This window comes from Saccopteryx bilineata, chromosome 9, assembly GCF_036850765.1.
Source record: "Saccopteryx bilineata isolate mSacBil1 chromosome 9, mSacBil1_pri_phased_curated, whole genome shotgun sequence".
NCBI lineage: Eukaryota > Metazoa > Chordata > Mammalia > Chiroptera > Emballonuridae > Saccopteryx > Saccopteryx bilineata.
Window position 1 is genome coordinate 71,688,661 of NC_089498.1, and position 14,464 is coordinate 71,703,124.

At 47.2% G+C, this 14,464-nt stretch overlaps 1 protein-coding gene across 2 annotated transcripts in view; it reads left to right on the forward strand.

Annotated features, from left to right (window-relative positions):
• Positions 1 to 14,464, forward strand: part of HK1 (hexokinase 1) — a 73,227-nt gene that overhangs the window by 12,786 nt on the left and 45,977 nt on the right. For both annotated transcript variants that reach the window (XM_066242040.1, XM_066242041.1), the window contains exon 2: positions 9,988 to 10,150. In XM_066242040.1, the coding sequence (XP_066098137.1) occupies positions 9,988 to 10,150 (163 nt within the window). The remainder of the gene's footprint in view (positions 1 to 9,987; positions 10,151 to 14,464) is intronic.

A 14,464-nucleotide genomic window follows, 5' to 3' on the forward strand; every position in this document is an offset into this window, starting at 1 on the left:
ACCATCTGCTGTCTGATTCCTGACCTGCAGAAAGCTCCAGCAGGGCCAAGCACTGCGACCTTGAGCCTTCTCTGGGTGCCACTGCCTTCAGTCATGTGTGCTTGGTCTCAGCCTTCACTTTCTCAGGATGGGAACAGAGTCACGTGGTGCTTTGGCTTTCCTCCAACATTATTTGATGCTTACTTTGTTTTTGGCACATTATTAAAATTCTCCCAGAAGCTGTCTGAGGTGAACGTATTATTATCCTCATCTTAAAAGTGAAGAAAGCAAAACTCAGAGAGGTTATGTAACTTATCCAAAGTCACACAGCTAATAATTGGCCAGTCTTGGATTTGAACCCAGTTGTCTTTGTCTGTGGCTCCATGTTCTTCTTACCACATGAGGAAGAATAAAAGTGTGTAAGGAGAAGCCCAAAATGAAGGGTTAGAAGACCGTAGAAGTAGAAGACCAGCTACCACTTACTGTATTCCCCATGTATAAAATGCTCCCATGTATTATATATAAGACGCACCTTAATTTTGGGGCCCGAAATTTGAAAAAAATGTATTACATAAAGTTATTGAACTCGTTTTATTCATCATAAAATTCATACAACTCCTCATCACTGTCAGAACTCCCATCCATTAGCTGATCTTCATCTGTGTCTGATGACGAATCACTGTCTTCATATATTGCCTCATCCTCAGTTCCATCTATGGCATTTGAAATGCCACAACCACTGAATGAGACACGCCCAGTTTTTAGACCCCAAATTTTTTGGAAAAGGGTGCATTTTATATATGGGGGAATACGGTATAAACCCTGTGACTTTTCGTGAGTCATGGGTCTCAATCTCCTCTACTATAAAATGTACATAATATCTTTCTTGCCTACTTCACAGGGTTGTTGTGCTGGGAGAACTAAAGGGAACTAACATATTAAGCACCTGTTTCATCCCTAGCACCTGGGATCTGTGGGCTCATCTCATCTCTTTCTAAGACATCCGAATAGGCTGATGTGTGTAAAAGTCCTGTGTATAAACAACAACAAAGAACCCTCTGCACATGGGAAGTATTATAAAAGTAATGTTAATGCCCCAGGACCCGTACTCTCCTGAGTCAGTCTAGGAAAGAGAAGTGAATCTGATGTTGAAATCTCTGCCTGTAAGCAAGAGTCCTTCTTAACCTCTCACTTTCAACACCCTGGCTTCCTTTTTGGAAAGTTCGTTTTCAAGGTGCACTGAGCACCTCAGTCACTCCTGTTGCTTTGCCTCATTCTTGACCCTCACGGGAGAGGACAAGAGAGGGAGTGAAAATTTTCCACGCTGCACCCCCTTCTACACAGGTCAAAATGCCTGGGTCACCTCCTGCTTGTTCACTTGGGCATGTCTGGTCTTGAATTGATTTTCTGTTTGCTGTTGGGAGCAGGAGGGGTACTTGGGTCAAGCACAGAAATGTTTGAGTTTAGCTCAGTGCGGAGCCACTGGGTTTGTTCATTAGCCAAAGGCTGTGGGCCAGGGGACTTGGAGTTCTCCCTTCTGACATCTCCTGAGCTGCTTCTGCCATGGGCCAGCCTCTGGAGCTGCTGAGAGTTTCCAGGGCCTCTTGGTCCGCAAGGACAGACCAGGACAAGTACCTGCATAGTATTTGGGCAAGAGTGCCCACCCTGTGCGGCCGACTTGGCTCCTGCCCTCATGAGAAGGGCTCTTCCCTTCAGGTGGAAGATGCTTTGGAGGCTGGACCGGTCCTTTGTCAGTCTGGACTCTGCTTGGCTTGTGGTGTCTGGGGGCCTGGCACCTTCCCAGTTCCTTCCCAGCCCAACTAGTGTCCTGCACGCTTGTGTGCGAGAGTGAGCACCTGGTGGCTGCAGACTCCGGGGCACCTCTGTCCTATGACACACATTTATAACATTCTGAAGGGTGGGGCTTGCAGCTCGAAGCAGCTAGAAGAGGTGCTGCGCTGTTCCCTCTGGTCACCAGAGTGTAGAGCTGGGGGTTGAAGGCACAGGAGGAACTGTCTGGGCACCGATGTTTGGCCAGAGCAGTGAAGCAGCAGCGGAATGGAGGGAGCATCCCTAGGCCTAGAGAAGAGGAAGGACTGTGAAAGAGGAAATGTGAGAGAGGAGAGGAGGAGAGCTGGAGATGCGGTAGGAAAGGGGCGGAAATAGTAGAAAGGGCCACAGACTGTGCCAAACTGCCGAAGACCAGAGGTTGTCTTTTTCCAGGTCTGCATCCTCTGTCATCTCACCCCTCCTGGGCGTCTGGCCCCGCCTTCTGTGAGGAGCAGCTGCTCTGTTACTGGGGTTCTTAGAAGCGCAGCCACACCGAGTTCCGAAGCAGAGGGACAGGAGTGGTTTTGCGGACACCCTTCTTTTCCACCTTTTTCTACCACCACTTATTCTCAGCCTACTTCCCAGGTGGACAACAGCCGGGAAGAGTCTGAAGGAGGGGAAAGAGGCCCCTTGAGATGTGCAGGGTGGTGGGTTCCTGGCCAGCCCCAGCCCCACGGTCTCCGCTGGTTCAGGGTTCCCTCCTGAACTCCCGTGGACCAGTGGGAAGGGCTCCCCTTGGCTTATCCTCATGCACATGAGATCCAGGAGGCCACAAGTTCAGTGCCGGCTCTGCCCTAACTTATACCTTCTTTTTGGTCCCTTTTCCCCAGTTCTTTGGAGAGGGCTGATACCATATGATGGTTCATATGGTGATTTATATGCTGCCCTCTGAACTAGAGGAGGTGCACCCTGCCTCCATAGACACCTGGGAGGCAGGTTTTTCTCTGTTCCCAGCCTGCTTTCTCATTTGAGCTTCTAGGCTGTATTTGGGTTTGGCTTGGTTGTCCTAAAATGTTGGGGTTCTCAGCTCAGTGTTCCTGTGCTGAGCTACGTACACCTTGAGTTAAGAGGCAGGATGGGTGTGCAGTAATGGAGAGCCCTGCCTTTTCTAGAAGCTTCTCCCTGTCCCACTGGAAAACCCAAATGGGTCTGCCCCCTATAGAGCAGGGGCCTGGCCTTTCCTCAGGGCTGGGTATGATTGTAAGGATAGAATTAGACTTGCAGATGTCAGACCTGACTCTTGGCTGTGTGCTTCTAACTAGTCAGTTAGCTTCTTGGAGTCTCAGTTTCTGCATCTGAAAAATGGGGATTAAGAATGTCTCCTTGCCTGACCAGGCGGTGGCGCTGTGGATAGAGCGTCAGACTGGGATGCAGAGGACCCAGGTTCAAGACCCCGAGGTCAGCCCTGCCCGGTTGGCTCAGCAGTAGAGCGTCGGCCTAGCGTGTGGAGGACCCGGGTTCGATTCCCAGCCAGGGCACACAGGAGAAGCGCCCATTTGCTTCTCCACCCCTCCGCCGCGCTTTCCCTCTCTGTCTCTCTCTTCCCCTCCCGCAGCCAAGGCTCCATTGGAGCAAAGATGGCCCGGGCGCTGGGGATGGCTCTGTGGCCTCTGCCCCAGGCGCTAGAGTGGCTCTGGTCGCAACATGGCGACGCCCAGGATGGGCAGAGCATCGCCCCCTGGTGGGCAGAGCGTCGCCCCCTGGTGGGCGTGCCAGGTGGATCCCGGTCGGGCGCATGCGGGAGTCTATCTGACTGTCTCTCCCTGTTTCCAGCTTCAGAAAAATGAAAGAAAAAAAAAAAAAAAAAAAAAAAAGACCCCAAGGTCGCCAGCTTGAGCGCGGGCTCATCTGGTTTGAGCAAATGCTCATCAACTTCAACCCAAGGTCGTTGGCTTGAGCAAGGGGTTACTCAGTCGGCTGAAGACCCGCGGTCAAGGCACATACGAGAAAGCAATCAATGAACAACTAAGGTGTTGCAATGTGCAACGAAAAACTAATGATTGATGCTTCTCATCTCTCCGTTCATGTCTGTCTGTCCCTGTCTATCCCTCTCTCTGACTCTCTCTCTGTCTCTGTAAAAAAAATAAATAAATAAAAAATAAATAAAAGCATAAAAAAAAAGAATGTCTCCTTGACAAGGTCATTTTGATGGTTAATGACATACTGGATGTGAAATCATTTGTAAACCACAATATAATGACAAAGTATTATTCCAGCATCCAATATTAATTGAATTCTTATTTTGTACCAGGGAACTGGGTGAATTCCAGAGGTCTATTTGACCTATCTCCTTCGCCTGGGGAACTCACACATCATCAGAGAACATGGAAATGTCAATAAACAGATAATCGTAATGTAGGGCGAGGAGTCAAAACAAGTCAGTTGCCGGAGTGGCAGTGTGACTGTTATTGCACGGACTTGACCCAGTACCCAGCCTGAGCTTTTCTAAACCCAGATCTCACCGGTGACTACTCATTAGTGTCATCCCAAGGCTCGCCATGCTCTGGGGTCGGTCTAAGTTCACGTGGCTTATAAAGCCCTGCACGGTTTAGCTCTGGAAGTCTTTGTAGTTGCTTCACTTACACGTGTGCTTAACCCATATGGAGTTTATTTCTTTTTTTTTTTTTTTTTTTTTTTTCATTTTTCTGAAGCTGGAAACAGGGAGAGACAGTCAGACAGACTCCCGCATGCGCCCGACCAGGATCCACCCGGCACGCCCACCAGGGGGCGATGCTCTGCCCATCCTGGGTGTCGCCATGTTGCGACCAGAGCCACTCTAGCGCCTGAGGCAGAGGCCACAGAGCCATCCCCAGCGCCCGGGCCATCTTTGCTCCAATGGAGCCTTGGCTGCAGGAGGGGAAGAGAGAGACAGAGAGGAAAGTGTGGCGGAGGGGTGGAGAAGCAAATGGGCGCTTCTCCTGTGTGCCCTGGCCGGAAATCGAACCCGGGTCCTCCACACGCTAGGCCGACGCTCTACCGCTGAGCCAACCGGCCAGGGCCGGAGTTTATTTCTGTCTATTGCACAAACCACCCTCCTTTGCCTCTGGCCTTCACTCATGCTCTTGCTTGTGCCTGGGTTTACTCTGACAGCCCCTTTCCAGAAGCCTTCTCTGGCTTGCGCTCAGTAGACCTCCATGTGCTCCTGTGGCCACTCACTTGTATCTGAGCTCCTCCCCCTCACCAGAATGTGGGTGCCGTGGTGGCAGGGACTGCTGGTCCACTGCTGCCAACCTGGGGGGTAGAACAGAGCATGTATCACCATGGGGCAGTGATTCTGGTAATTTCTGTCTCAGCTCTCAGCTCTCGGTGGTTTCTGATGCCCTTCTTTGAATTGCTTTGCCGCGAAGGGGAAAGGCAGAGGTGTTGCAGTAGAAGAGATGGTGGTGGGGGCAGGATTGTCTTCGGCCACAGAGGGTGCTGGGGGACTTCAGCCAATGCCTTGGTCATCAGGAGCAGGCAGGGGCTGGCCTGGGGGAGCACTAGGTAAGGAGACAAAACAGAAAGGCTGACCAGGAGCAAAATATGCTGAAATGACCTAGGACCGGGGAGTCTGTGTCCTTGAGTCAGGACACTTCCAGCCACCCTGAAAGTGAGCACGAGAGGCCATTCTCAGGAGCAAATCAGTGTCAGGGTTTTTTCAGCCTCACGGGGTCATAAATCTCTGTTCCTCAGGAACCTGCTGTGTGCGAGGCAGTGGGAAGTCAAGGTGAATGGAGCACTGTCGAGGTGACAGGTGCAGAAAGCTGATCCAGGCTAGATTTGGGGAGACATCAGTGTTGAGGGAGGGGTTCTCTCTAGCCTGAGGGACTCGGACGTCTGCAGGAGGAGGTGAAGTTTGACCTGAACATGGAAGAGTAGGTGAGATCTGGATACCTGGGGAGAGAAAGAAGGACATTTTGGAGGAAAGCCCAGCACCTAGCCAGGAGTGGTAGCAGTGGTGTGGCTGGGTTTCAGCAGGCACGGGGCCACACCTGGAGAGCACCGGTGCCTCGGACGTGGGGAGGCACGGCCAGGCTTTGGGCAGGGGAACGAACTACCAGGACTGCAGTGTAAGAAGGCAAGTGTGGCAGTGGTGTAAGGCTTAGTTGGAAGATTGAGGGATTGAAGATGGAAAACTGTTACAGTGAACTAATGAGTAATCAGAAATCAGTAATCCATGCATGTGATAATCAGGACTTCCTAAGTCGAGGAGTGGCAAAAAAAATGAATGGTAACTCAGATGACTTCTGGTGAACTCCACAAGGACAGGTGCCAGGAAGATAGGTATCTAGCCCAAAGCCAGGCAGATAGTATATGCCCAATAAATACTTTTTGAGAGAATAAATGGGAAGAGACTGTAAAGGAAGAACAACCAGTGACAACCCAGGGGCTTAAGGGTTTCGAACCAGCAACCTCTCAGTATTCGAGGTTGACGCTCTATCCACTGCGCCACCAGAGGCCAGGCTAGGTTCTATTTATCATCCCAGTTTTTCAGTTTTTCACCTGTTAAGTGATGGGGCTGGGATTTAGACCCCAGGTTGCTGGCCCTTGAGCTCTCATTCTTAAGCTCTCTAGCACTGCCATTCATGTGAGGATAGGCTAGGCCAGGCATGGCCAACAGTTTTTGCCCCTGGGCCAGATTAGAAAGAAAACTTTTTTCATGGGCCGAACGAAATATTAAAATTTAAAAATGTTAAATACAAAAATGATTTATTTAAGTAAACAAAATTTTATTATGTAATTTGTTTATGAATAAATGTGAGTAGAAAAATTTTAATATGCAATATTATTATTATTATTTTTTTTGCTTTTTCCTTTTTTTTTTTTTTAAATAATTTTATTTTTTTAATGGGGTGACATCAATAAATCAGGATACATATATTCAAAGATAACAAGTCCAGGGTATCTTGTCGTTCAATTATGATACATACCCGTCACCCAAAGTCAGATTGTCCTCTGTCACCTTCTATCTTGTTTTCTTTGTGCCCCTCCCCCTCCCCCTTTCCCTCTCCCATTCCCCCCTCCCATTCCCCCCTCCCCCCCGTAACCACCACACTCTTATCAATGTCTCTTAGTTTCACTTTTATGTCCCACCTACGTATGGAATAATGCAGTTCCTGGTTTTTTCTGATTTACTTATTTCGCTTCGTATCATGTTATCAGGATCCCACCATTTTGCTGTAAATGTTCCGATGTCATCATTTCTTATGGCTGAGTAGTATTCCATAGTGTATATGTGCCACATCTTCTTTATCCAGTCATCTATTGACGGGCTTTTTGGTTGTTTCCATGTAAAATTTGCTGGTATAGCCGTCAGGGCCTGGACTTTTATTTTTGGGGAGGTTTTTAATGGTTTTTTCTATTTCTTCTCTACTGATAGGTCTGTTTAGGCTTTCTGCTTCTTCTTGACTCAGTCTAGGAAGGTTGTATTTTTCTTCTAGGTTGTTGAATTTAGTGGCATAAAGTTTTTCATAGTATTCTACAATAATTCTTTGTATATCTACGGTGTCCATGGTGATTTCTCCTCTTTCATTTTGGATTTTGTTTATATGAGTTCTTTCTCTTTTTTCCTTGGTAAGTCTTGCCAAGGGTTTGTCAATTTTATTGATCTTTTCAAAGAACCAGCTCCTTGTTCTATTAATTTTTTCTATAGTTTTTCTGTTCTCTAATTCATTTATTTCTGCTCTGATTTTTATTATCTCCTTTCTTCGGCTGCTTTTGGGTTGTCTTTGTTCTTCTTTTTCTAGTTCCTTAAGGTGTGAAGTTAAGTGGTTCACTTGGGCTCTCTCTTGTTTGTTCATATATGCCTGAAGCGATATGAACTTCCCTCTTATCACTGCTTTTGCTGCATCCCATAGATTCTGATATATCGTATTGTCATTTTCATTAGTCTGTATAAATCTTTTGATCTCTGCACTTATTTCTTCTTTGACCCATTCATTTTTTAAAAGTATGTTGTTTAGTTTCCACATTTTTGTGGGATTTTTTCCTCTTTTTTGCAGTTGAATTCTAGTTTCAAGGCTTTATGATCAGAAAATATGCTTGGTACAACTTCAATTTTTCTGAATTTGCTGATGTTGTTTTTGTGGCCCAACATATGGTCAATTCTTGAGAATGATCCATGTACACTGGAGAAAAATGTATACTCAGTCACTTTGGGATGAAATGTCCTGTAGATGTCTATCATATCCAGGTGCTCTAGTGTTTTGTTTAAGGCCACTCTGTCTTTGTTGATTCTCTGTTTGGATGACCGATCTAGAGCCGTCAGCGGTGTATTGAGGTCTCCAAGTATGATTATATTTTTGTCAGTTTTTGTTTTAAGGTCAATAAGTAGCTGTCTTATATATTTTGGTGCTCCTTGGTTTGGTGCATATATATTAAGAATTGTTATGTCTTCTTGATTCAGTGTCCCCTTAGCCATTATGAAATGGCCATTTTTATCTCTGAGTACTTTTCCTGTCTTGTAGTCAGCATTATCAGATATGAGTATTGCTACACCTGCTTTTTTTTGGATGTTATTTGCTTGGAGTATTGTTTTCCAGCCTTTCACTTTGAATTTGTTTTTATCCTTGTTACTTAGATGAGTTTCCTGTAGGCAGCATATAGTTGGATTTTCTTTTTTAATCCATTCTGCTACTCTGTGCCTTTTTATTGGTGAGTTTAATCCGTTTACATTTAGTGTAATTATTGATACTTGTGAGTTCCCTATTGCCATTTTATATCTTGCTTTCTGTTAGTTTTGTGTCTTGTTTGATCCTTCTCTTTCGTTTTTCTATCTTTTGTTTTTATTTGGTTGTATTCCATACATCTTTCCTCTGTTGCTATCTTTTTTATCTCATGTGCTTCTGTGGCGGTTTTTTCAATGGTGGTTACCTTTGAGTAATGAAAAGGGTCCCTACCCTGTTCATTGTAGCAAACTATTTTGTGAGTACTTTTGCACTCCATCGTCCTTTGCTACTCTTAATCTCCATCTTCTCCCCCTCTTTCTTTTTGTTGTTGTCACAGTTTAAATTTGGTTTTATTGTGTTCTTCTTGGAGCTTTTACTTGTGGCTCTGTTATATATTTAGCCAATTTTTCACTCGACCATACCTTCGGGTGTATTGTGAAGCATCTGGAGGCTCCAAGTATAGGTTTTTCTGTTTCTGGTTGAAGATCTTGTTGAGTTTTGGGGGAGATTTTATCAGTATCGCTTCCTACTCCGCCATTACTCTGATGTCATCTCCCGCAATATTATTTTAATAAAAATATAATTACATACCATATAAATATCCAAACTGTATCGCAATCAAAACAATATTTAATTAATAGAATGAGCTTGAAGGGAAATAAAACAATTATTTTGTTTTACAAACAGCCTGGACACGTTTTCAGTTATCAACTGCAGCTATTGTCTATGCTACAATGCCACTTGATTCAGCACACTTGACCACAAAAATAATGAATTGTTTGATCTTGGGTGCCCACTGGCAAACTCCGCCTAAAAGAATGTGGGTTTCACATCGCTGCTAATCGTCAAACAGTTCATATCGAGTACAGACGAGTACAAAAGTTGTAAATCTTTATATTGGATTTTTTTTTAAAAAAAATAAAGAAGTATTGCAAATCCATTCGACCAATTATTGGAAGTTAACCCTAGATTAGTCACACGCGGAATTCTTTTCCATGTATCACTATCTTCTTAAATATCTCGATTTCCAATCATTAAAGATGCTTCCGCTTCTGAGTAGCTGAGATTTTGAAATAGCGGAGAATATTAAAAATTTAATTGCAGGCCGCATAAACTCATTACGCGGGCTGTATCTGGCCCGTGGGCTGTATGTTGGCCATGCCGGGGCTAGCCACTTGTCATAGAGAGGAGGAGTTGTGTGGAGGCTTAAGGTGCCTCTGGCAAGTTCTTGGGGGTCAAAGGGCAGCTTCCACGTAATATTCAAGATTTGAAAGGGACCTTGGAGATAATTGGTTAATTTTACAGGGAAGGAATTAGGGTTCAGAACATTGCCAACCTGCTCTGAGTGACATGGTTGGTGGCGTTTGCATGATTTCCCATCTCGTGATGTGCCAGCAGGGGTGATGTGGGAGCTGGCTTGTTTGAGGCAGGTGAGCACCTAGCCTGCCGTGTTCTCTCCCAGCCAGACTTGAACTGAAATAACCTTCCTCAACCTTGGTCTCACTTTCCTTCCTTCTCCTCCTTTCTCCAGATTGACAAGTATCTCTATGCCATGCGACTCTCCGATGAAACTCTGCTAGATATCATGACTCGTTTCAAGAGCGAGATGAGGAACGGTCTTTCCGGGGATTTTAACCCAACAGCCACAATCAAGATGTTGCCAACGTTTGTAAGGTCCATCCCTGATGGTTCAGGTGAGCATCCAGAGATTGGCTGCAAGGGCTGAATGCTCTGGGAAAACATTCTTCCAGCTTTCATTTATTTGTTCACTCACTCATCCACTTATTCATTTACCACTTCATCCATCTGTTCTCCTGTCCATCTGTCTACCCGTTCGTCTGTCCATCCATCCATCCATCCATCCACCCACCCACCCACCCACCCACCCATCCTTCCATCCTTCCATCCTTCCATTCTTCATCCATCCATCCATCCACCCACCCACCCACCCACCCATCCATCCACCCATCCATCCACCCACCCACCCACCCATCCACCCCCACCCACCCACCCACCCATCCACCCACTCACCCACCCATCCACCCACCCATCCTTCCATCCTTCCATTCTTCCATCCATCCATCCACCCACCCACCCATCCACCCACCCATCCATCCACCCATCCATCCACCCACCCACCCATCCACCCATCCACCCACCCATCCACCCACCTACCCACCCATCCACCCACCCATCCACCCACCCACCCACCCATCCACCCACCCACCCATCCACCCACCCATCCACCCACCCACCCATCCACCCACCCACCCATCCACCCACCCATCCACCCACTCACCCACCCATCCACCCACCCATCCACCCATCCACCCACCCACCCACCCATCCACCCACCACCCACCCATCCACCCTTCCATCCACCCATCATCCATTCATCTACCAGCATAGGTTTACTGAACACCTACCGTGAATCAGGCACTAGGAATTCCAGGATTGGACAAGGCTGTCCTGTTCTCATTGTCCTGACTAGTGGCTTGTGATAAGAAAGAGTAGTGTTTATGGATCTTACAGATGCTGTTAAGATCTTAGAAATGCTTCTCCAGCACATGAAAGGTTCCAGGAAAAAATGAAGAGTTCATTTTAGGAGACTCTCTCCATGAGGTCATCAGGTAGCAATCCTAGTGACCAGGTGGGTTTCAGACTCAGGGGAGATTCAGGTTCCCATCTGAACAGCATTCATAGGTGATAAATTAAGGTAGCCCCAAAGCTGAGAAATGGCGAGGGGAGATAGAGTTGAGGAAAAAATTATCCTATCTGTGTGGCCCATGCCCACAGTGGGGAGTTGGGCTCAGCTCCTGCACTTGGCAGAGTAGAGGCTGAGAGGGCAGCTTGGCCACTCAGTGGAGGCTGTTCTGTCCATCCAGCCTGCAGTTAGTAGTTTGCAGGGGTAAGTGCTCTGCCTGCCCTGGCTTGGGTGGGAATCCTGCTCTGAGTTGTGTTCTGGGCTGTAGGCTGGGGTTCACCTGCATACGAGAGAGGGGGAGCAGGAAGTCAGGTTTTTCTTGGGGTTGTACACACCCTGAGACTACAGCCCTCACTCCCTGCTCTGGAGGCTCGTGGAAGGCTGAGATTTGGGGCTTCTAGTATGCAGCCTGCAAAATAGATGTCAGAAAAACTGCAGCTGGCCTTTAGAAGTCTGGAAAGATTCAGATGCTAAGGAGGGGCGTGTGCTCCATTTGCTCTATGCCTCCAGTGGGCTGTGCTTCGTGCACACTTGTTTTCATTTGTACCTCTGGTGGTTCTTGACTATTTAACATCTCTACTTCCACCCTTTGGTTTCCCTTGAGGTCTTGGTTACCTGCAGTGTCTTTTTTTTTTTTTGCAAGAGAGAGAGAGACAGAGAGACAGACAGACAGGAAGGGAGAGAGATGAGAAGCATGAGTTCTTTGTTGCGGCACCTTAGTTGTTCATTGATTGCTTTCTCATATGTGCCTTGACTAGAGGGCTACAGCCGATCCAGCAACACTTGCTTAAGCCAGTGACCTTGGGCTCAAGCCAGTGACCTTGGGGTCATGTCACATTTAAGCCAGCAACCCTGTGCTCATGCTGGCAACATCGGTGTTTTGAACCTGGGTCCTCTGCATCCCAGTTCGATGCTCTGTCCACTGCACCACTGCCTGGTCAGGCTGCAGTGTCATGTTTTAATGATACCAGAGAGATTCAGGCCATGAGAGTGACTGCACTGTCGTGTGCCCTGTGTTGTGTTCGTATGTCTCTGGCTTCGTAGTTCACTATTGCTTGTTCCAGCCCTGGATGGCGGTCACATCTGGGAGCAGTTTAGCCTTTCCAGGATTAGCTAACAGAGTTCTGGAGTTGCACAGGAGAAGCCTGGCTGTGCCTGCTGCCAGCCCAGAGAAGGGGAGGTGAGGTGGGTGAGCATGGCTCCCCCTTTATTTGGAAGAGCTCAGAAGAATACCAGATGTCTTCAGGGCACCCGATTCTGTGTGACTGGCCCAGGGCCAACACACTCGAGGAGGAGCCGCCTTCCCTTTCCTCCGACCCCGCCCTCCGCCAGCTTCCCATCCTAAGACCAGTGTCAGCAGGGGATGCTCTTCCTCACTCTTTCCCAAACCATTTCCAGGTTGCGGGTCTCAGAGTGTGACCCAGGTACTCGAGTAATCTACCATTTATCTCCATTAACCACTCTTCAGAAAAAGGCTTAGAACTGGACTCATTTGGGAAAACCAACATTATGACAGACACCAGTGATACAAGCTGCAGCAGTTCTGCAGGAAAGAGATCTGCTTAACCTGGCTTGCTGGCCTTTTCCCAAAACCATTTTGGTTTTTTTATCCCATATTTCATCTATTTTGATATAATTTTTATTGGACTGTGTTTGAAATTGGCATTGTATATTGTATAATAATCACATCTTATAATTATTATTATTTTTAATTTTTTATTTATTCATTTTAGAGAGGAGAGGGAGAGACAGAGAGAGAGAGAGAGAGAGAGAAGAGACAGAGAGAGAGAAGGGAGGGAGGAGCTGGAAGCATCAACTCCCATATGTGCCTTGACCAGGCAAGCCCAGGGTTTCGAACCGGCGACCTCAGCATTTCCAGGTCGACGCTTTGTCCACTGCGCCACCACAGGTCAGGCTATTATTATTTTTTAAAATTAATTTTAATGGGGTGACATTGATAAATCAGAGTACATATGTTCAGAGAAAACATCTCTAGGTTATTTTGACATTTGATTATGCTGCATTCCTATCTTATAATTATTATTGGCAGCATTTTTTCTTCCTTCGTGTAATGTGATGCTGTGTCTCCTAATCAGTGTTGTGTTAAGTGTGGTGACAGAAGTGGCACTGCACCGTGCTGGGGTCACCATTCCAGGGTTTGTGGAGTGGGAGTCAGGAGCCTGGGCTGCATGGCTCCTTTCGAGCCTCTCTCTTCTCCAGTGTGGATGGGCCAGCTGCTTAGCGCCTCTTAGGAGCGCAGAGCAGCGCTAATAACAGAAGGAGGAGATGAAACCATTGCCCTCCAGTACAGGACGCACCCTCCTGTGCCCCGGGCCTGGGTCTCTCACCTGCACTCAGTGCTCTTCCATGACTACCCCCCTCCCCCACCAAGCACTCCTCTCAGCCCACTGACTCTCTCCTGCCCTGTAGTAGTTTCCAAGGCTGCCACAGAAAGAGCCCCAAACTAGTGGCTTTAAATAACAAGAATGCACTGTCTCACAGTTCTGGAAGCTGGAAGTCCAAAATAAGGTTGTCAGCAGGGCCAGGCTCCTTCTGAGACTCTAGGGGGAGCTCTTGCTGGCCTTCTCTGGCCCCTGGCAGTGCTCCTGGTGCTTCTTGATTTGCACTGTGTCCCCCAGGTCTGCCTCTGCCATCACATGGTGTTCTCCCAGCGTGTTTCTGTCTTCCCATCACATTTTCCTCTTATAAGGATACCAGTCAGATCAACACGCACACTGATGACCTCATCTTAACTTGATTACATCTGCAGAGACTCTGTTTCTCCATAAGGTCACATTTATAGGTGCCAGGGGTTAGGACTTTAACGTATCTTGTTGGGGGACACAGTGAAACCTCAACACACCCTATAGCCTTTCTCCCTATGGCTCTTCCTAATATTCATGGGTGGGTTCAGTTCAGGTGCCCCGGGCCCATATGCCTCTTGGAATGGCCCCTGCGGCTCCACACAGACACCAACACAGATGCCAAGGCGTCAGATACCTGACCCGAGCCAGTCCTGTGACAGAAGACCTCCACCTTTACCTTCCCTGCATTACTTCCCGACCAAGAACCAGAAGGTCCCTCAGAGTAGTAAGAAGGTAGATCTCCTTTATAGTACACCGTGGTGCTGTTCCCTTTTTGAAATGTTAATTACTGCTTCAACTTTATAATTAGTCAGCAACAGAATTAGTGGTAATCCCAAACCTCTGAAGGATAAATTGGACTTACCGCATGGAGAGATAGATGTTCCTGCCCCTTAAGTGGTGATGTGACTTCCAAATCAAAGGAGAAAACAGACCTTTCT